General features: G+C 45.7%; 1 protein-coding gene across 4 annotated transcripts in view; it reads left to right on the top strand.

Moving 5' to 3' along the window:
* The window catches only part of LOC147705943 (uncharacterized), a 433,145-nt gene that overhangs the window by 193,964 nt on the left and 218,046 nt on the right, over positions 1–21,135 (top strand). For all 4 annotated transcript variants that reach the window (XM_086929001.1, XM_086929002.1, XM_086929003.1 and 1 more), the window contains one exon: positions 18,374–18,414. In XM_086929001.1, coding sequence (XP_086785127.1) covers positions 18,374–18,414 — 41 coding nt within the window. The remainder of the gene's footprint in view (positions 1–18,373; positions 18,415–21,135) is intronic.

A 21,135-nucleotide genomic window follows, 5' to 3' on the forward strand; every position in this document is an offset into this window, starting at 1 on the left:
TAAGTAGGGATATCAGCCTATAGTTTTTAATGTCTAATGAGTCTTTGCCGTCTTTGTAATGACTTTTAAGATCGCCTCTGTGAATTTTGGGTCAGTTGTTCATTTGGAGGCAGAAATGTCAAAGACGGACTATAGGTGTGACATAAGTAGTGGTCGAAGGTTTTGTATAAGAGGTCAATGAAGCTGAAGTCCCAGGTGCTTTCTTAGTTTTTGTTCCTGACACATTTTATTGACTTTTGTTGGCATGTTATATAATGACCAACATGACCAAATAAAAGATTACAGTGCAGTAACAAGCTTTTTCACTTTTAAGTGTTTTATCGCCTTCTCTATCTTGTTTGTGTCAAAAGGTTTGTTCTGGGCAAATGTTGTCTACTTCTTTAATTGAGGGAAGATTATTGTTTTGGATGTATTTTTCACAATCTGCGATATTTGCGCACCAATATGGAGTGTAGAGTTCTCAGTAGTATCGTGTGATACAGCTTGCTATTTTCCTATCCTCAGTTACTCTTTTACCTGATTTGCCTTTGATTGCAGTGACCCTGGAGTTCTGACTTTACAGCTTTACGTAGTTTGCAAGGAATTTCCTGGCCTTGTTAAATCACTTAGTTTTTTCGCTTTGTTGGTGTTTAGCCATATGTGAGCTCTCTCACTTATTAGTTTATTATATTGGTATTTTGTGATTTTGAGTTTGCAGTTCATGTCAGTTGAATTTATGGAGACTCAGAGGCGCTCGGGCTATTTAAATTTAGATTCAAGTTTCTCCGGAGTTTTGTTAGCTATTTTATTTTTGTTGGTCATAATACTGACCATTTTGCCCCTGATTTTTGCTTTCATTGCTTCCAAGAATAAATTTTCTGGAGATATATCTGGATAGGCATTCTCTTTGAAGTAGTTAACAATTGCAGAGCTTATTTCTTCTCTGTAGTTAGAGTCATTTAGTAGGGTATCATGGAGGTGCCAGAATCTGTGAGGGTTTTGGACGTAAATTAATTTATTGTCTACTGAAATGCGGGCGTGGTCAGAGATAATGATAGTTCGATCCTGGGGTTAGAGCAGGAAGGAATTGGTTTCTGATTAGTCAAGATTTAATCAATCTGTGAATAAGAGCTATGATGATTTGAGTAGAAAGTAAACTCGCTACCTGTTGGGTTGAAATGCCTCCATATATCAGTTAGTTTATGCGCAGTGTATATGTTTTTCATTTGGGTGTGATATTTTCCTGGTCTACGTTTACAGGGGGATAATCTTTCTAGCAGGTCCATTGGAAGGTTAAAGTCACCACCCAGTAGAATGTTAGAGCTATTTGGGATTTCATTTAACCTTTTGTTATGGTCTAATCAAAATGTGGGGCTGTCTGCAGTTGGTGCATGTATGCTAACGATATACATCTTCTGCTTATCCTTGTGAGAAGACCCATTGGCCTTCTGGGTCATGTATATTCTTAATTACTTTAATTCCTGTGGATCTGGCGAAGACAGTGACAACTCTGTTTCTCTTTTCAGAGTCAGAGGAGAAAGCCAGTTCAGAGTACCATTTGTTTAGAAGGTTTCAGGCAATGCCCTTGTTTTGAAGCAAGAGAATATCCCCTCTCAGTTTATGACATTATTCTATCATTTTCCTTCTTTTGACTGGATGGTTGAGCCCTTTGCTCTGTCAAATTTGGATTAAGGGGTAACTGTTATATTGCTGGAAGATATGAGGAATCAAAGATGGATGGACTTGGTCTAATATACTTGGGGTATCCCTAGGAGGGAAGGGAAGAGAGAAAGAAAGGCATAGGAAAGTAATAAGGAAATAGAAAAATATAAATAAATAGAAATCCCAAATTCCCATCCTAAGATGAAAGGCCTCTTCACGCTCAGGACTGCCACTAATTATGTCATTAAAGGGCTACTGGTCTATAGACCTCCGGGACCCCATTTGAGGTTCTCACCTAACTTAATTGACTACCTCATTCAACCTGCACTACGGTACAAAAAGTTATTGGTGTTGGGCGACATAAACTTGCACTTTGAGGATGCACTCAACTTTGGGGCACAAGGGATGCGCCAGGAATTAGCAACGCTACAGTTACTTTGAAAGTCTGAACTCCCCACTCATAAGTTGGGTCATTTACTTGACCCTATCTTTGGCAACTGGGACGCGCTGGCAGTGGATTCTCCGCTTCCGGTGTTGTGGTCAGATCACTTTCTGATTTTGTTTATGATAAAGCTGCCCTTACCTAAGACACAGGAGAAAGTTAAGATCGGTATAAAAAGTAGGAAGTGGGCTGGCTTCTCTCAGGGGGCTTTTAATCAGGCCCTTTTAAGGGATGGACCACCTTCTGGCCTGGACGTAAACTTGGCTTGCGAAGCCCTTGAGAGACGTATTACTGATGCCCTTGATTGCATCGTACCTTGGTCTCAAAAAATGTCTACTAAAAGACGCAAATCATCCTTCTGGTTTGGTGAAGAGCTAAGAACTGCTAAATCAGCAAGTAAACGCCTAGAAAGGCGTTAGAGGAAAGCTTTCTCAGTCCACTTGGAAGAGGAATATAAAATTAGCCTTAAGAACTACCACTCGCTTATTAGAAAGGTGAAGACAGCCTATTTCAAGGAAAGGATTCAAACAGCTGAGAATTCTACCAAAGAGCTGTTTACAGTTTTTAAAGAAATATCCTTTCTGGCATCTATTGCAGCACCTATTGCTGGATCTGAGGAATACTGCAATCAAGTTGCCGAGTACTTTGCAGCAAAGGTGGAGATGATTTACTCCTCCTTTCCTAACTCTGCTCGCGATGGCAAGGGATTAGAGGGGGCACCTGTGGATGTTTTGGAAATACAGTGTCTCCACAAATTAATCGTGCCCTCCCCTGACACTCTTAAACAGATATCCACAAGTATTAAATTGGGTTCACCAAGGGACCCTGCTACCCCTAGGGTGCTTCTTGGGAGTATTGACACACTCAAGCCTTTTATGAGATATCTTTTAGAGCTGTCTTTTAGCTCAGGAGTGGTCCTAAAATATGGAAGGAGGCAGTGGTGCTCTCTTTACAAAAGAAACCTCACATTGATGTTGATCAAGTTGACAACTTGCTCCCCATCTCCCTGCTCTCTTATTGTGCTAAGGTTGTGGAGAAGATTGCGAATACACAACTTACAGCACATATCTGTAAAAACAACTTTCTCCACTCTTCTCAGTCTGGCTTCTGGGCCCTTCATTCCACTGAATCTGCCCTGCTGTACTCGACCGAGACCATTCGGAAGTATGTGGACGAAGGGCAGACAGCGGCCTTAATTCTTTTATACTTAAGTGCCGCTTTCTATACTGTTGCCCATCATACCCTGCTGCAGGACCTAGAGAGAGGTGGTGTAGCAGGCGGGGCCTTGAAGTGGATGGAATTCTTTTTATCTGAGCGCAGCATTCAAGTCATGCAGGGTACTTATTACTCCAGGAACATCAAGCTGACTCAGGGGGTGCCTCAGGGCTCCACCCTGAGCCCGACATTGTTTAATCTTTATGCCGCACCCCTGGCTAAATTCTAGGATAAATTTGGGATCAATGCCCTGTCCTACGCTAATGCCACCCAGCTGGTGGTCTCCCTCAACCAAGCTTGGGCTGGTGCTGCCTCCAACTTTGTGTCCTGCCTTCAAGAACTGGCTGTGTGGATGGCAAATAATTGCCTGAAGTTGAATGATAGCAAGACTGAGGTGTTGGTGATAGGGAAGGTTCCATCAGTATGGTCATCGGCATGGTGGCTCCAGACCTTGGGCCCTACTCCTACACCTTGCGAACAAGCTAAGAACCTTAGGGTATGGGTGGACAACAAGTTGTCTTTTGATTACCATACCACGCCGGTGGCAGGCGCCTGTTTTGGTATCTTATGGGGATTACGGAAAACCCTAGATGCCCCTCCCACTGCATCCAGGAAGATCATGGTGCACGCTTTGGTGACTTCTCGCCTGGATTATGGCAATCTCCGGTATCTGGGTGAAACTGCTAAATGCATGCAGAGATTGCAGTGCATCCAGAATGCAGCCATGAAACTGGTTCTCATGCTTCCAAAAAGAGCCTAAGCTTCAAGGGCTTTGGCCTCCCTACACTGGCTTCCTATTAGGGAGAGAGTAATGTTTAAGGCCCTGTGCGTTAGTCACCGGATTTTACAGAGGAAGGGGCCCTCGTATTTGCATGACTTTCTAACTCCCTATGTTCTGTCTAGACTGCAAGGATCTAGTGGGAAAGGAAAGATGCACGTTCCCAAAATTAAGAGAGCAAGGATGGGTGGCTGCTCTTTTTTATGTCTGGTGGCTCAGCTATGGAACACACTTCCTCAGAGTCTCCGGCTAGAGTGCTCTGAGTCTAATTTTCGGAAAGGTTTGAAGACCCATTTGTTTCCTGCCGTATAACCTGATCTTGTGCTAGGCCCCTGTTGACACTGTTTTTTTAGCTGCTACCTTAGCGCGGGGACACACTATTCCCAGTGTAACCAGGTGCTCTACAAATGCAATTATTATTGTTATTATTATTAAGATGGATAGTGGAGTCTGTAAAAGAGAGTGTCACAACCAGGGAAGGAAACAAGGTCTGGAGAGTGATTTAGTTGTAGGCAGTTGCCACTTGACATATGGTTTCTGGCAGTTTGGGTAGATAGGGCGGTCTTTGTGGTCTGCTGCCCATACATAACTGAGGTTTCAGCAAACATTTTAAACTTTTCAATATCCAAGATAAATATCCTAATTGGAAAGGGCGAAACTCATTTAACTCATGTTAGAACATTGTTTCACTGATTGAAGCTTGTATTTGTTAGCTGATTGAGCCATGTTTGTGCGGAAAAAACACAAACTGCCATTGTGGCAGCATCAAGAGTGACATAATATGCAAGGCAAACAGTTACACAACAATCATGGAGCATTCATAAGTAACCTATAAAAACCTTAAAACATCTGAAGACATTCACCTAAACTGAACACTTATAAGCAAACCATCTCTCAGATCTTGTTTGAAATGACTGATGTGTTGTGAGTCATTTAGAGCGGGAGAGTTGTTAATTTAGGCTGGCTATATACTTAGTCAATGTCTTCACTCTGAGGTGGATGGTGTGTTGCCCCTTATGTCATAGGACGGGCAGGTGTGACCAATCACGTGTGAGCCTAAGAGTGCCTTTGTATCACTGATGATGCAGTGAGCTAAATAACGGTGATGGATCAAGCCCTGATCTCTTGACTGGGTAAGAGTGGTCTGCTTAATTCAGACACTCTGTTCATCACCACCCCCTTTTTGAATCGTTTTTGGCCACCACAAGCGTGGCAGGGTATACTCAGGCATGAGCCCCTTGCTCACTGCACCACCAGGATTCAAGCAAGCCGGGCCGACGACGGCTGAAGTGCCAGAAACCGGTCCCCGGAAGCTTGTCTCCTTTCCGGTGAAGAATTGGCTTGGTAGTTTGGTCTGCCCTGTTCCCATGAGGCACTGGGTCAGACTAATTTGCATATAGCAAGGTTCTGAACTGGGGTGATGCAGTGAGCTAAATAACGGTGATGGATCAAGCCCTGATCTCTTGACTGGGTAAGAGTGGTCTGCTTAATTCAGACACTCTGTTCATCACCACCCCCTTTTTGAATCGTTTTTGGCCACCACAAGTGTGGCAGGGTATACTCAGACATGAGTCCCTTGCTCACTGCACCACCAGGATTCAAGCAAGCCGGGCCGACGACGGCTGAAATGCCAGAAACCGGTCCCCGGAAGCTTGTCTCCTTTCCGGTGAAGAATTGGCTTGGTAGTTTGGTCTGCCCTGTTCCCATGAGGCACTGGGTCAGACTAATTTGCATATAGCCAGGTTCTGAACTGGGGTGATGCAGTGAGCTAAATAACGGTGATGGATCAAGCCCTGATCTCTTGACTGGGTAAGTGTGGTCTGCTTAATTCAGACACTCTGTTCATCACCACCCCCTTTTTGAACCGTTTTTGGCCACCACAAGTGTGGCAGGGTATACTCAGACATGAGTCCCTTGCTCACTGCACCACCAGGATTCAAGCAAGCCGGGCCGACGACGGCTGAAATGCCAGAAACCGGTCCCCGGAAGCTTGTCTCCTTTCCGGTGAAGAATTGGCTTGGTAGTTTGGTCTGCCCTGTTCCCATGAGGCACTGGGTCAGACTAATTTGCATATAGCCAGGTTCTGAACTGGGGTGATGCAGTGAGCTAAATAACGGTGATGGATCAAGCCCTGATCTCTTGACTGGGTAAGTGTGGTCTGCTTAATTCAGACACTCTGTTCATCACCACCCCCTTTTTGAATCGTTTTTGGCCACCACAAGTGTGGCAGGGTATACTCAGACATGAGTCCCTTGCTCACTGCACCACCAGGATTCAAGCAAGCCGGGCCGACGACGGCTGAAATGCCAGAAACCGGTCCCCGGAAGCTTGTCTCCATTCCAGTGAAGAATTGGCTTGGTAGTTTGGTCTGCCCTGTTCCCATGAGGCACTGGGTCAGACTAATTTGCATATAGCAAGGTTCTGAACTGGGGTGATGCAGTGAGCTAAATAACGGTGATGGATCAAGCCCTGATCTCTTGACTGGGTAAGAGTGGTCTGCTTAATTCAGACACTCTGTTCATCACCACCCCCTTTTTGAATCGTTTTTGACCACCACAAGTGTGGCAGGGTATATTCAGACATGAGTCCCTTGCTCACTGCACCACCAGGATTCAAGCAAGCCGGGCCGACGACGGCTGAAATGCCAGAAACCGGTCCCCGGAAGCTTGTCTCCTTTCCGGTGAAGAATTGGCTTGGTAGTTTGGTCTGCCCTGTTCCCATGAGGCACTGGGTCAGACTAATTTGCATATAGCCAGGTTCTGAACTGGGGTGATGCAGTGAGCTAAATAACGGTGATGGATCAAGCCCTGATCTCTTGACTGGGTAAGAGTGGTCTGCTTAATTCAGACACTCTGTTCATCACCACCCCCTTTTTGAATCGTTTTTGGCCACCACAAGTGTGGCAGGGTATACTCAGACATGTGTCCCTTGCTCACTGCACCACCAGGATTCAAGCAAGCCGGGCCGACGACGGCTTAAATGCCAAAAACCAGTCTCCAGAAGCTTGTCTCCTTTCCGGTGAAGAATTGGCTTGGTAGTTTGGTCTGCCCTGTTCCCATGAGGCACTGGGTCAGACTAATTTGCATATAGCCAGGTTCTGAACTGGGGTGATGCAGTGAGCTTCATAACGGTGATGGATCAAGCCCTGATCTCTTGACTGGGTAAGAGTGGTCTGCTTAATTCAGACACTCTGTTCATCACCACCCCCTTTTTGAATCATTTTTGGCCACCACAAGTGTGGCAGGGTATACTCAGACATGAGTCCCTTGCTCACTGCACCACCAGGATTCAAGCAAGCCGGGCCGACGACGGCTGAAATGCCAGAAACCGGTCCCCGGAAGCTTGTCTCCTTTCCGGTGAAGAATTGGCTTGGTAGTTTGGTCTGCCCTGTTCCCATGAGGCACTGGGTCAGACTAATTTGCATATAGCCAGGTTCTGAACTGGGGTGATGCAGTGGGCTAAATAACGGTGATGGATCAAGCCCTGATCTCTTGACTGGGTAAGAGTGGTCTGCTTAATTCAGACACTCTGTTCATCACCACCCCCTTTTTGAATCGTTTTTGGCCACCAGAAGTGTGGCAGGGTAGACTCAGACATGAGTCCCTTGCTCACTGCACCACCAGGATTCAAGCAAGCCGGGCCGACGACGGCTGAAATGCCAGAAACCGGTCCCCGGAAGCTTGTCTCCTTTCCGGTGAAGAATTGGCTTGGTAGTTTGGTCTGCCCTGTTCCCATGAGGCACTGGGTCAGACTAATTTGCATATAGCCAGGTTCTGAACTGGGGTGATGCAGTGAGCTAAATAACGGTAATGGATCAAGCTCTGATCTCTTGACTGGGTAAGAGTGGTCTGCTTAATTCAGACACTCTGTTCATCACCACCCCCTTTTTGAATCGTTTTTGGCCACCACAAGTGTGGCAGGGTATAGTCAGACATGAGTCCCTTGCTCACTGCACCACCAGGATTCAAGCAAGCCGGGCCGACGACAGCTGAAATGCCAGAAACCGGTCCCCGAAAGCTTGTCTCCTTTCCGGTGAAGAATTGGCTTGGTAGTTTGGTCTGCCCTGTTCCCATGAGGCACTGGGTCAGACTAATTTGCATATAGCCAGGTTCTGAACTGGGGTGATGCAGTGCGCTAAATAACGGTGATGGATCAAGCCCTGATCTCTTGACTGGGTAAGAGTGGTCTACTTAATTCAGACACTCTGTTCATCACCACCCCCTTTTTGAATCGTTTTTGGCGACCACAAGTGTGGCAGGGTATACTTAGACATGAGTCCCTTGCTCACTGCACCACCAGGATTCAAGCAAGCCGGGCCGACGACGGCTGAAATGCCAGAAACCGGTCCCCGGCAGCTTGTCTCCTTTCCGGTGAAGAATTGGCTTGGTAGTTTGGTCTGCCCTGTTCCCATGAGGCACTGGGTCAGACTAATTTGCATATAGCCAGGTTCTGAACTGGGGTGATGCAGTGAGCTAAATAACGGTGATGGATCAAGCCCTGATCTCTTGACTGGGTAAGAGTGGTCTGCTTAATTCAGACACTCTGTTCATCACCACCACCTTTTTGAATCATTTGTATCACTGTCAGCGTATGTGTAAGGTGTGATATGGGTGGAGGTGAGTGTGTAGTGGATGTGTGAGTGAGGAAGTGTGGTAAGGAAAATTGATGGGTAAATCACCTGTAGTGGGGAATTGTATGAAGGCCAGTGTATTTAAGCCTACAAAAAAGCATAAGGCAATGTTATTGACAATGTGGGTAAACATAGATCACATAGGATATGTCATACTTGGAAATAAGATAAATGCTGTCCTAATTGGATATAAATTAGAATAAATAAGAACATTTAGTCATATCTGGCTGGTATACCGGGCCCGAGTTCGCAGAGTTTCACTTCTCGGAGTTACTGAAAAACTCAGTTGAGTTCCACAGAATTACGTGAGTGGTCGGAGTACTGCTCAGGACTGTTCTGTGGTAGTTCTTCTGGTTGGGTGATTGACACTTATGGAGAAGAGGTGATAGTTAACCCAGGAATTTATTTTAGAGCATTTCCTTTTATTGTGCTGATAAGTCCCAAGAAACAGGCGGCGCCTAAGATCAGCATCCAGAGTCAGTGAGAGGAAATGCATGCAGGGAGCCGTACAGCTCGAGAGTGGAGAGAGCAGCAGAATTCTGCAGCAGTACCCAGAATCTTTGACCACAGGGCAACAACAGTGCTTCCCACAGACCAGAGTCCCGCAGAGCACACAGGTCCCTTAGAGAACAGACAGTTAGTTGTCTGAGAGAGCCACACTACAGGTTCTCAAAGCAGACGCTTTGCAGATTTGCTCTGTTAGGAGTACTGGGGAAATCCCTGTACATCCCTCAGAGAGGGACCACCTGAACGAGACTCTACTGCAGGGGCTGCTGGGTGCTCACTGATCCAGTGCCAATCAGGGATCGATAATCAGTAATAACATATCACAACACGGGTCCATACACATTCATCCAACATGACCCGCTGAATGAGGCTGTATTTTAGTTTCAAGACTAAAATTAACACTAAATAAATCAGTTGTTCATTATACAGGCTCGTATCTAATACTCTAAATAACTTACTGAGCCTGCATACAAACTTCTTTCCTCTGGTCGATGGACCTAAAGTTGAGAAGTTGATGGTAATAATAAAAATCTATCTATCTAATTTCTGAATAATCACAAACTCTGTGTAAAGTTAATTGTGTTTAGCACCAAATAATGTAAATAAGAATTCATACATGTACAGAAAAATCTCAATGCAAACAAAGCATTAATCACAGAGAGAGAAACAAATATCAATGCAAACAGAGTCAAACTCCTATCAAAATGAATAATTGCACATGAAGGAGTGGATAGGCGAAGAGACAAAAGTTTCAGAGATAAAATACATTTGCAATTGATTACGCAAAGAACAAATCATTTAGCTAATACTAACCTAAGGAAAATAAGGAAATACCACCCCTTGGTCACAGGGATAGAAGGGGATCCCCTGAGATAGTTTAAGGGAATAAAGTTCAACAGGATACTTGGCAAAAGGACAGGAACAGGAAACAGGTAGCCCTCAGCAAACCGATGGACAGAGACAATCTCCCTCTAAGCTTCTCCCAGCGCTGACCAAACCACACCCCTAAAGGCACTCCAGTAATACCCTAAAACTTACATGGCCAACCCACACTGGTTGAAACATTTGGGAATACTCAGTCTCTCGTTGGCTGATTCTGGGGTGTTCTTTCACACCACCATAGTCACAATCATATATTTTTTTTAATACACTCTTTGCTCTTTATTCTTTCACATTTCGCTATCCATACATTTCCTTTAGACAGAAACATGTTTCAGTTTTCTACATTTTTATTATTCAGCACTTCTGCTTTTGACGGAAGAAGATTGTATATTTCTTTTCATTCCCATAGCCATCTTTTCGTTATTTGGTAGACACGCAATGTTCTTTCGTGACGGACAACCATTGCCTTCCTCTCCACTCTCTGTCAGAGCTCGAATTTCAGCGTATTATTTTGTCCTTTGACCATTGTCAACTGTTAATATTCATACAGAAATATAGGCCCATGCTTTTCTAAAGTAAATGAAAAACAGATAGTCATTTCATGAAATGTACTTCTCACTGTTAACCTCCCACCTTTGTACTAACCCAATGGTATATATCCTAGCAAGAGCATTAATATGCAAAAGCAGCATTATTTTTGCTAAACTAAGAAGCAAAATGCGAATGCGGCCTTGTCTTTCATGCATTAGTCTTAGCATTAGCGCACGCATGCTCAAAGCATTTTCCCATTGTGTTTGTTTTGGTGCATATTAATCACGCATCACACCATTAGTAAATGTTACTAGGGGATTAATCCGAGCAGGTTTTACTTTCTCAAAACCCTGCTCGATCAATTAACTGTGATCCAAGCTTCATGGTCATTATCCTGTCAGAAGATCAGCAGCAGTGGTTGGAGGACTTGAGTGAGTTGGACATGCTGCTGTGGCAGAAGCCTTCAGGGACCATGCCCTTGGGGATAAAGGCCATGTGCAGGAGTTCCACAAGGGGGCACTGTCATCCAGCAGAAATAGCAGGGCAAGAGACAGAGACTCAGCAAATAAGCTGCTCCCTAAGCTGCAGATGTAGTTTTGGTCAGAGACCACTTTTGCCTCTGGCTTTAGTATTCACATTCGTACTTCTTTAGTTTTTATAAGGAGTATATGCTTTCTTATTTCAAATCAGAATGTGTCAGGAACATAATATGCACTTTTGAAAACAGCAAGGGCGTCAGTGACCAAGTTCTATGCTAAGTAAGTAACAACTACTCACAATCATTTGGTCTGTGTAGTCCAGTGGAGAGGGTTGTTGAGCGCGTAATTCAGGGAGTGCGTCTAGCTTGCCTCCTGCTCTCTCTGCCTGCAGAGTAGTAAATGAGACATATAAGTTCTTTTTTTTTCACCGCATAGAAGAAGTGTTGCTCTGGAGTCTGCCTAATGGGCTATCTTCCACTGTAGCTGCTGCAGCATCCAACGCTCACATGTTGGACTGCCCAATTCTGCTTCTACACTCAGATACATTAAGTGCGGATAGACAGAACTGCACTCTTCAGTGCAGTGCCACCAGCCATCTCAATGCATTGACTTGACACATGGGCAGACTGGAATAGAATGGACAAATAGGGGTGATAGCAAAATGAAGCTGAAAAGAAGTCTTTGGCAGCCATTATGGTAAAGGGCGAAAATAGTGGGCCAGGAATGGAATTAGTAATGTGCCGGGACACTCCATTCCGCCGGCTGAGCTTTTTAGCTGAGCTCCGTGCTTTAATGGGGTCATTGAAAATCAAAGTCTTCCCGATATTGATGATTTTAAATCTGTCTATAATGAATGAGGAGGTGATGTTCAGGGCTGTGAGGGAATTCAGTGGGGCTAAGAAACCTTTCCTCATAAAAACTGTGGGGGCATATAATTAAGACAGGCAATAATGTTATTGCCGCTATAGGGGCAGAAAACTGTTGCTAAAAGGACAATAATGGGCTTGATAATATGCTCTATGGAATTCCAATTGAAGCCCATGTTAAATGTGAAGGACATCTAACATGGGCTCAATTGGAATTCCATAGAGCATATTATCAAGCCCATTATTGCAGTTTTAGTGGCAGTTTTCTGCCGCTAAAGTAGCGATAATTTTATCGCCTGTCTTGATAATATGCCCCTGTCTCTTTTGCATAGTCCTAGGATAGTCTGATCTTACTGTCGTTCCAAGTTAGCGATTTGGATTTTCTCATGTGTGACAAGATAGTTCTGAGTGATGAATTTGAGAGTTCTGAAGATGAGAGGTCATGGAGTTCTGGAGCCCAGGATTAGTGTAGCTGTTACACTGTGCACCCTCTTGATTTTGAATGGTTTCTCAAATTTGATGCCAAGGGTTTCTGGTATCCATTGTTCTAGGAAAGAGACACACAAGGGAGCTTGGTTCTCAGTTCCTTCAGGCAATCTAAATATTCTTAGGTTTACACTTCTGTTCCTATTTTGTAAGTTAGTTATGGTTCTGAAGTGGTGCATATCTGCTTTATGATGGCCTGGTTAATTTTGTTATGTCCTCACGATTCTCGAATTCTAGCATGCTGATCCTGGATTTGACCTTGGTAGTAAGTGTGGAGAGACATTTAAGGTCGTTCCGCATGGCTGAGATCTCTGTTGGCAGGAAATTGGTGTTTGCTTTGGTACTTTGTGCCAGTTCTTGTAGAGAAGAGAGGTTGCGTAGGATTAGGTCCCTTTTGTCGTATATATCTAGGGCTTGTTTTGGCTTGACCTGTGACTTGACCATGGCCCTTTTAAGGGAGGCTTTTTGTTCTTTGCTGTCCTTATGCTCCCTCCCATCATTGGGGTCCTTTTTGCCGGCCATTGTGTGATCAAGTACTAGTCCAAGAGACCAGAGGTGGGTACTTCAGCTGTTGTAGACCCGTTTATAGGGATGTGTTTTATTGCATGTAGAGGGTCTGCCGCTGGTTCCGTTGCAGTATATTTTGTTTCTTTGAGGCACTTGGTTTGTCTCGTGGAGAGGTAAGCTGTTAAAATGTTCTCTGTGTATGATGCTCACTGGCATTCCCTTTGATTACATCTTGCTGGTGGTGCTTTATCCTCGTGCAAGATTTCAGATACTGCCTCAGTTGCAGGAACTCTTCATTTTAGAGTCACTATTTGACATTTATGCAATGAGTTCTTGTTTAAGTGCGATGTCAGAAGCTTTGCTTTACATAAAGGTAAAGGAGCATATTATTTTGAGACAGTGGTGATATGTTGAGGTACTCCATGTTAGAAGGGAGGTGAAAGCTCACAAGTTTAATGTGCTTTTTAGTAAAGAGCTAGTGTCAGACAAAACACATTCTCTTTCTGTTCTTCCAAAAAACAGAAGTGGTGGTATAGCGCCAGACCAGAGGCAGGCAGGCAGGAGCAGGGGGGGCAGGAGCGGGTAGGTTGCACATACATACCTCATCCAGCCCAAAGCAAGACACAGAGCAGACTAAAAATATGGAAGAAATTACATCCAGCTTAGACATAGGGCATTGAGAGGGATGTGAAGCATGTATGTTCCCTATCAGGCTCTTTAGTGTAGCGTTATCTGTGAAGGATAGATAGCGTGTATTTATGTGTCCATGAGCTATGCACTGGTTTTAAAACATTGCGTGTGTTGATGGTATTGGCAAGGTGTTGCAGGAGTAGCATACTGCAGCACTGACCCGGTATGATGCCCTCAGCATTGTTTCTATATTTTGCCCAATAGAGGAAGGGCTGAATGAGTACTATCACTTGAATTTATGGCACACTTTATTAACTTTGGAGGTGGTTCAGGCAAGTTTTGACATCGCAGTGGTAAAAGATTGCTGTGGGAAATCGCGGGTCACAATTTACGGTCTTATATATGCTCCACCACAGGCTCTATTAGGAAATGTCAGCAGTGCACAAATACCTCAAATGTTAGTCAAGCAGGGAGAACAATACACTACTGGCTAATTTAGGGCTTTGATGGGTGAGTTCTACTTTTAATCTTTCCACTATTTTGTCCTTCACCACAAGTCTTCACGGATTAGGTGTGCATGTTCAGTGCGAGGAAGGTGCTACTGGCTATTTCAGTGCTTCTTGGTGAGCCTGTACTATTTCCACTATTTCACTTTTAAATGCTTCTCCACAGTTTTCAGCATTGCAGGACAATATGCATTAGTTTATATTACGTCTGCTCATGCCCTATGGTGTAAGCTTTTTCTTTACGGCACTCCCGTTTATCACAGTACAGCATTACTGTGGAACCAGATTGTGGAGTCGGGCCATAGAGTCCTAGCAAGCAGGGTGGGGGAAATACACCAGGATGCAAGTGCCGCATACCACATGGAATTGTATCTCTTCCCTTTATCTCTGGGGTCAACAGTCACTCACTGGTGGTGCCGTACTAGATTACGGTCAGTGAAATAGCGCCATTTTATCAGTCAATTATTCTGGGCCCCAGACTTGGGAGTTGCAGGTAGCAAATTCAGGGGCGGCAGCGATATTGAGGGTCAATCACTTTACATCAGGTACCTTTGCCACTGTAGTGAAACCCTGTGGGGATCAACAGGACGAGTCACAGTGACGAACTGGTCCTCGTGGTGTCACAGGCGCCATTTTCTCACCACTGGGCCCACTGCAAACTCCTGAGTCAGGTGATAGTCATAAAAAATTGAAAGCTTCCAGAGCTTTAGACAATATTAGGCACTCAGGAGGTCATCCAAGAGATTAAAGAAATCCAACTGCTAAAGAAAATCTCGCAATCCATTTCAGACTACCATGAACGAAAATTTGTTAAGCTCCATCATTCACAGCCTTCACACCACTTGACCTGAAACAGCATATACTGCTCTACTGAATACTAACAAAAATTCCTAGTGGCATATGTTCATAACAGTTAGAGAACTATAGCATCCCTGGTGTTGGGGGTAAGTAACACTAAATGTTGCCCTCATTCGACCACTATACAAGTTTGTCAATCAAGATTGCCGATGAAAGTTACGCTGAAATGTACTGGTATTGTCTAAAATGTGATTCTGTGCCTCAGCCCTACTGGGCTTTTTAAAGGCAAGCTGACTGGAAATCTTCTGATTTCTGATGGGCCATTGAGCCTTTCGCTCCAGTTTTAAGGTTTTATGTGTAAACTTGTTTCATTGTCTAATAGGTGTACGCAATTTATTAACCTTGTAAAGGATGATGGGCTGAGTTGGCAAAGTGGTGTAACGCAAAATGGTGGGGCCCCCCTGCAAAATGTGACAAGGAGCCCCCATATCTTACATACATTAAAATAGTTTGTTTTGTTCCGTGGGGTCCATTGGACAGTTTTTTAACATTCACTCACCCACTTTCACCGCACTTTCACAGCACAAAACCGTCTCCGCTGTATCCAGGGGTCATAGCACACCCAAGGTGCACTTGGTGCCTTGGTGGGGCCCGATGATGAAGCATGTCACCAACTAGGTTGGTGAGTGAGGGCCTTCTAAAACCCAAAATGTGTTTTCCACAGAACAAACATACGCTAGGAGCACCCACCCCATAGCTAGTTCTCCTTGATACATTTATATTATAACCGTGGAAGTGAACTGCCTCCAGTACCTTTTCTCTCTCTCACTTTTGATATTTATCAAACATCCTTGTGTGACATGCCTACAACCTACTGCCCTGGCATAGATCAGTCACCCCTCTAGCTGGGTGCCCTATACCAGTGGTGGGGGTACAGGTGCATGAGCCCTGTACCCCTACAGTGTCTAAGTCCATTCTTAGACATTGTAAGTGCAGTGCTGCCATTAGGAGTATATGGTGCTGGGAGCTTGTCATTACGAACTCCACAGCACCCTACTGGCTAATCTGAAAACTGAGAAGTATGGTATTAACCATCTCAGCACAATAAACCCACACTGATGAAAGTGTAAGATTTAATGAAAAATGCACACAGAGGGCATCTTATGGCTGCCCCATGAAAAAACGACCAGCCTCTGGTGGGTTCCCTGACTGGTACACACCATCCGGCCACGATAAGACATGTTTCAGGACCCCTAGGGTGGGAGCCTTCGCTCCCTGAGCCCAGAAACAAAGCCTTTCCTGGGCAGAGATGTTCACACCTCGCCCAGGCCAGAAAGAGCCATCTATGGCATGGGTGCTTTAAATGCCTGGCAGCCTTTGTAATGCGACCCCCAGCTTCTCCTGCTATCGGGAGCAGGCCCCCTTTCTGTCTCCCCTCCTTTTCGGCGGGAAGACAGGTGGGAAAAACTGGCCAGCCCAGAAGATGTGCCCACCTCTGCCAACTCCACCCCTCAGGTGGGGGAGGCGAGGTGAAGCCCACTCTTCAGTGCCCATCGTCTTGCAGATGGCAGACACTCCCCAATCAGGATTAGGGGTCATGCTCAATCCCCCATGTGGGGTGAGCACACCAAGGGTGTAGTCACCCTAAGGTCAGTAGCCCATTGGCTACTGACCTAGAGACCCCTAAAACGCCCCCTAAATACAGCATTTAAGGGTTAGCCCTGAACCAAGAAAGCACACCAGAAGAAACTACAAGAAAAGAAGAAGTACAGCACAGCTGTACTGAAGCTAACGAGGAAGATGTCCACTGACTTGGCCCCAGCCCCACCAGCCTGTATCCACATTGAACCTGCTCCTATGAAATCCTGCTGTCTCCTGCAGCCAGCAGCCTCAAAAACCCCAGAGGACCTGCCTGCCTTCAACCACAAAGACTGTGTCTCCCGTCAACACCGTCTTTGTTAATCTGCAACCTCTGGTTCCGGCCGGACACCGCAAATATGCACCCGCCGTCCACGGCCCGAGCTCGAGTGGGCAAACACCACGAGGAGGTACCCCCGGCGATCCTAACCCGAAATCCGGCGACCCCTGGTCTACCTCAAGCCTCCAGCCAACGCCTGCAGCTTGAATCCGGAAGGTCCCCCAACCACGACCAGGAGCTGGTAAGAAGATCTGACCCCCAAAAGGCACCCCTGCACCCAACGCCCCACGGCCTTGTGTGGCCAAACCGCCAGTCCCTAACCAACCCTCAACTTCCCAACTTACCTCTTGAAATGGTAGTCGCACCCAAAAGACCTTCAGCCCCAAGCCTGCAGTGCCTTTGGCACCCTACACCCAGCCACCCTAGTGCCACTGAGGGTGAACCTTTGGTGCTACTTTGTTTCCCCATTTGCCCTGAGCTAACAGCCAGGAGCTTTGCTCCTACAACCAAGTGGCCTGCTCATCAGCAGCCACCAACTGGAGGCCCCCTATCCCCCATTGGATAACATTGGGCCTCAGCACTCTGCACCCGGCCACCCTATTGCCACTGAGAGTGTAACAAGAGTGCATCCTTGACCCTGGGGGACCACTGAGTCTACCCCTAGGACCTCTGCTCCCACTACCAAATACCTACCTCAAAGCAGATAACACTATTTTCCTCCATAGGATAACATTGGCTGTTTTTCTTGGAAAAGTTTTTAAGTGTGGAGTTTAAAAACCTAAAGAAATTCTTTAAAATTGTTTTATTTAACCAAAATGATTTTACTTTCCTGTTTACAGGAAATGTCCCAGGGTAGTATCCAGGTATACTGAGTAAGAAAAGTAATCTAAAAAGTCACTTACCTGGTATTTTACTTAAAAGCCGATTCAAGTCTATGTACTGCATTTACAAAGCATGGCATTTCTCTGCAACAATACTGTAAGTCAAAACAACGTGCATATACCATTACAATCCATACTGTATTTCAATTGTATTTTTACTGCAAAGTACTCATCACTTACCTATGCCAGGCTTGCTTGATTCTAGGAAATACAATAACTAAAAGAATATTTTTTATACAAAAACAATTGATCTGAAGTTCAGTCTTTGAGTGCGTGTATTCACTTGCTGACTGTGTACAACAAATGCTTAACACTGTCCTCTGAAACTGCCTTACTGCACGACCACACTACCACAAATAGAGAGTGAGGTGCTATCTAACTTTACCCCTGCCTACCTTTGGGTTCCACTGGACTCTGCGTACACTATACCTCACTTTGGTACAGTATATACAGAGCCAGCTTCCTACACCCTCAAATCACCCTGGGGCAGCAGGGGCCTGTGTTATGCCCCTGAAATGGCCCTGAAAGGTTTTGAAATTCAGAGCCGCAAATTGCACACAAATGGCCTCAGTGAATGCCTTGAGTGTTGATATATCTTGACAATAGTTTATTGCAGAAAACCTCTAATTATGAACACAAGGCCTACTCAGAGATCTCTACTCTCTTTTTTCCCTAGGTCTGAGGGCACACAAGGAAAGACAAAGAAATCTGTCACTGGTAAGGGCAGCTTTGTTTCATGACTAGCAGCACACAGTATATGGCACTGTCTTCCCAAGCTGTTGCAAGCAATAGTGCAAGGGGCTGGCTTCTGTTACAGTAATAATTCAAACAACCATTGGCAAAACCACTAGGTTTGGCTTTTTAAATACATTATTGTGCTTCTTCATTTGTTAGCAATTTTCTATGTAAACTTGTGAAGAATGGTGATTTGGTGAATGTGAGAATGAGTTGATGGATGGACAAGTGGATAGATAATGGTGGAGTGCTCGCCCAGGGACTTTAATGTCTCCTCCCAACCAGCTCAAACGTGGTCACCCTAGACAAACTGGACTTATTTCTAGTGGAAATAAAGGTGTCAGGGACCACCCTTGGCCTCAAAATAGACACAGTGGTGCTTGACCTTTGGAGTGTTGGGAGAAGGTCAACTAAAATGTTGGGAAAAGGTTCAACAACATACTTTGGCCTGAGGACATGGAAGGAAGAGCCAGGCGAAACAACATATGTGTGGGGAGCCTCAACCAGGGTGTGGATGGTGAGGATGTGACAATCTTTGTGAAATCTTGGCTACTGACAGTGGTCACCCTGGAGGGGCTCTCCACAATGTATGAGGTGGAACGGCCTCACCGTGTACTGGTAAATCATCTTTCCCACAGATAACCATCATAGTCAATTAGCTCTAGGCTTTTGAACTTATGTGACAGGGACTACTTTCTGCAGAAAGCCAGGTTGAAGGTCCCAATCACACTGGAGTCCTATGGAGTCATGCTCTTCTCTGATTTTACTCTAGCAGCCAGTGCCATAAGGCTTTCTTTGTTGGTGTAAAGAGGGAGCTTAGTCACCAGGCCTCCAATATGCTGCCCTTATTTCATCATGGCTGTGGGCTGTGGCTGACAGCCAAACACATTTCTATTGAGGCCCTGCCGAAGTGTGTTCTTGGCTCGAGGTGCACCAGGAGAAGGTGGGCCCTACCGGAGGCTGTATTTTTCTGATCCTCCCTCTTGGGGGATCGCTTGGCTGGGGCCGTCGTGATTGCTGCTTGAAGTCTAACTACGGATCAGGATTCGGAACTGCTCCGGTCTCGCCCCCCAGCAGGGGGCCCTCAGTCACATTCTTCAATTCTAACTCAGCACTGTCACCCCGGGAGCTACCATAACCCCAAAGTAGAGGATTACATCCTGTGATTGATCGAAGAGCCTCCGGGGGTGCTGATGCACTACTTTTGCATGACTGGACAGGAAATCTGAAGATGTGGGCCCTGTTACTCCCTGCTCCATATAACATTCTGCCGATCCCCCACTGGGAGATAGCTCCATGTCACCCCTTACTACCTGCAGGGACGTCCCGCTCATTGCACGTCCCGCTCCGTGCAATGAGCGGGACGTCCCTGCAGGTAGTAAGGGGTGACATGGAGCTATCTCCCAGTGGAGGATCAGCAGAATGTTTTTTTTTTTTTTAAAACCTTTATTGATAAATATGGTTTTACAGTAGCAATCATACAGCCACATCGGGTCGGCTGGCAACATTTCCAATGCGCATAGCAGGATGAATGAAAACACAGCCCTTCAGCCGACAACCCTGGGGCCCGGCGGCAATTAAACAAACATGTCATGTCATACATTACATCACAGGAGGAATAAGGTCTTTGTTTTGTGTTTTTGAAAACCAACCAACCAAAAAGTAAGAAAAATAACTGCAGAGGCTAAACGCAAGGCAGATACATAAGTAATCCTTCTGGGGAGGGAGCACCACATCTACAACTGTTACGTAGTAACAAGTGAAATTGAAGCTATAAGAGGAGCAAACGGAGGGGGAAGGGGGAAGAGAGCAAGCCAGCAATACATAGACAAAAATACAGACTAGAAGGAACATCACGCTAGGGGGAGTGTAACACCTCCGGTGGAGGCACAAAAGGGGAGTACAAATTTCACCACGATACTGGTTCCACTGATTCCACACCCTCCCCCACTTCTTGGGCCTGCCCCCAGCAATGTAGACTGTTTTTTCACGAAACATGCACCAGTCCATGTTTCTAGACCAGGCCGACAGACTGGGCGCCCTCCACGATCCCCACAATTGCGCAATGTCACGCTTAGCGATCATATTACCCAAGATGGCCCACTGCGTCTGTGCTACATTATAATCATTGGGCTCCCACACATTCAACAGACACCTTCGGGCCTCAGGCAAAAGCAAAACACCCGTCGCCTCGGTCATAACACCATGCACACGATTCCAAAAAGACACTACCGCCGGACACTCCCACAGAATATGAAGGAATGTACCCACCATTCCACACCCGCGCTTACACAAATCATCCGAAGCATACCCCATACGTAACAAGCGAGGACCCGTCATGTACACTCGATGTAGGATTTTCAACTGCACCAGTCTCAGACGGGCCGAGATTGCTACCTCCTTCGGGGAAGATATCGCCGCCTGCCAGTCCTCATCATCAAGTTCCAGTCCATCGCTGGTCCAGGCCGTACGGAGCTGTAGAAGAAGGTCCGCTCGGTCATTTATCAGCTTTTTATATATAAGCGAGATCGTACTGTCCGGGACATGACCATCAAGTACTCTGTCCTCCAGGGGTGAGGATTCTGGAACAAGCGTGCCGGCCGGAAAAACAGAGGAAAGGGCGTGTCGGACCTGTAGGTACCGAAAGTATTCTCGATTGCTGAGTTTGAATTCAAGTTGCAGCTCTTCAAAAGTCTTTATCTT

The sequence above is a fragment of the Lissotriton vulgaris genome, chromosome 7 (assembly GCF_964263255.1).
Source record: "Lissotriton vulgaris chromosome 7, aLisVul1.2, whole genome shotgun sequence".
Lineage (NCBI taxonomy): Eukaryota > Metazoa > Chordata > Amphibia > Caudata > Salamandridae > Lissotriton > Lissotriton vulgaris.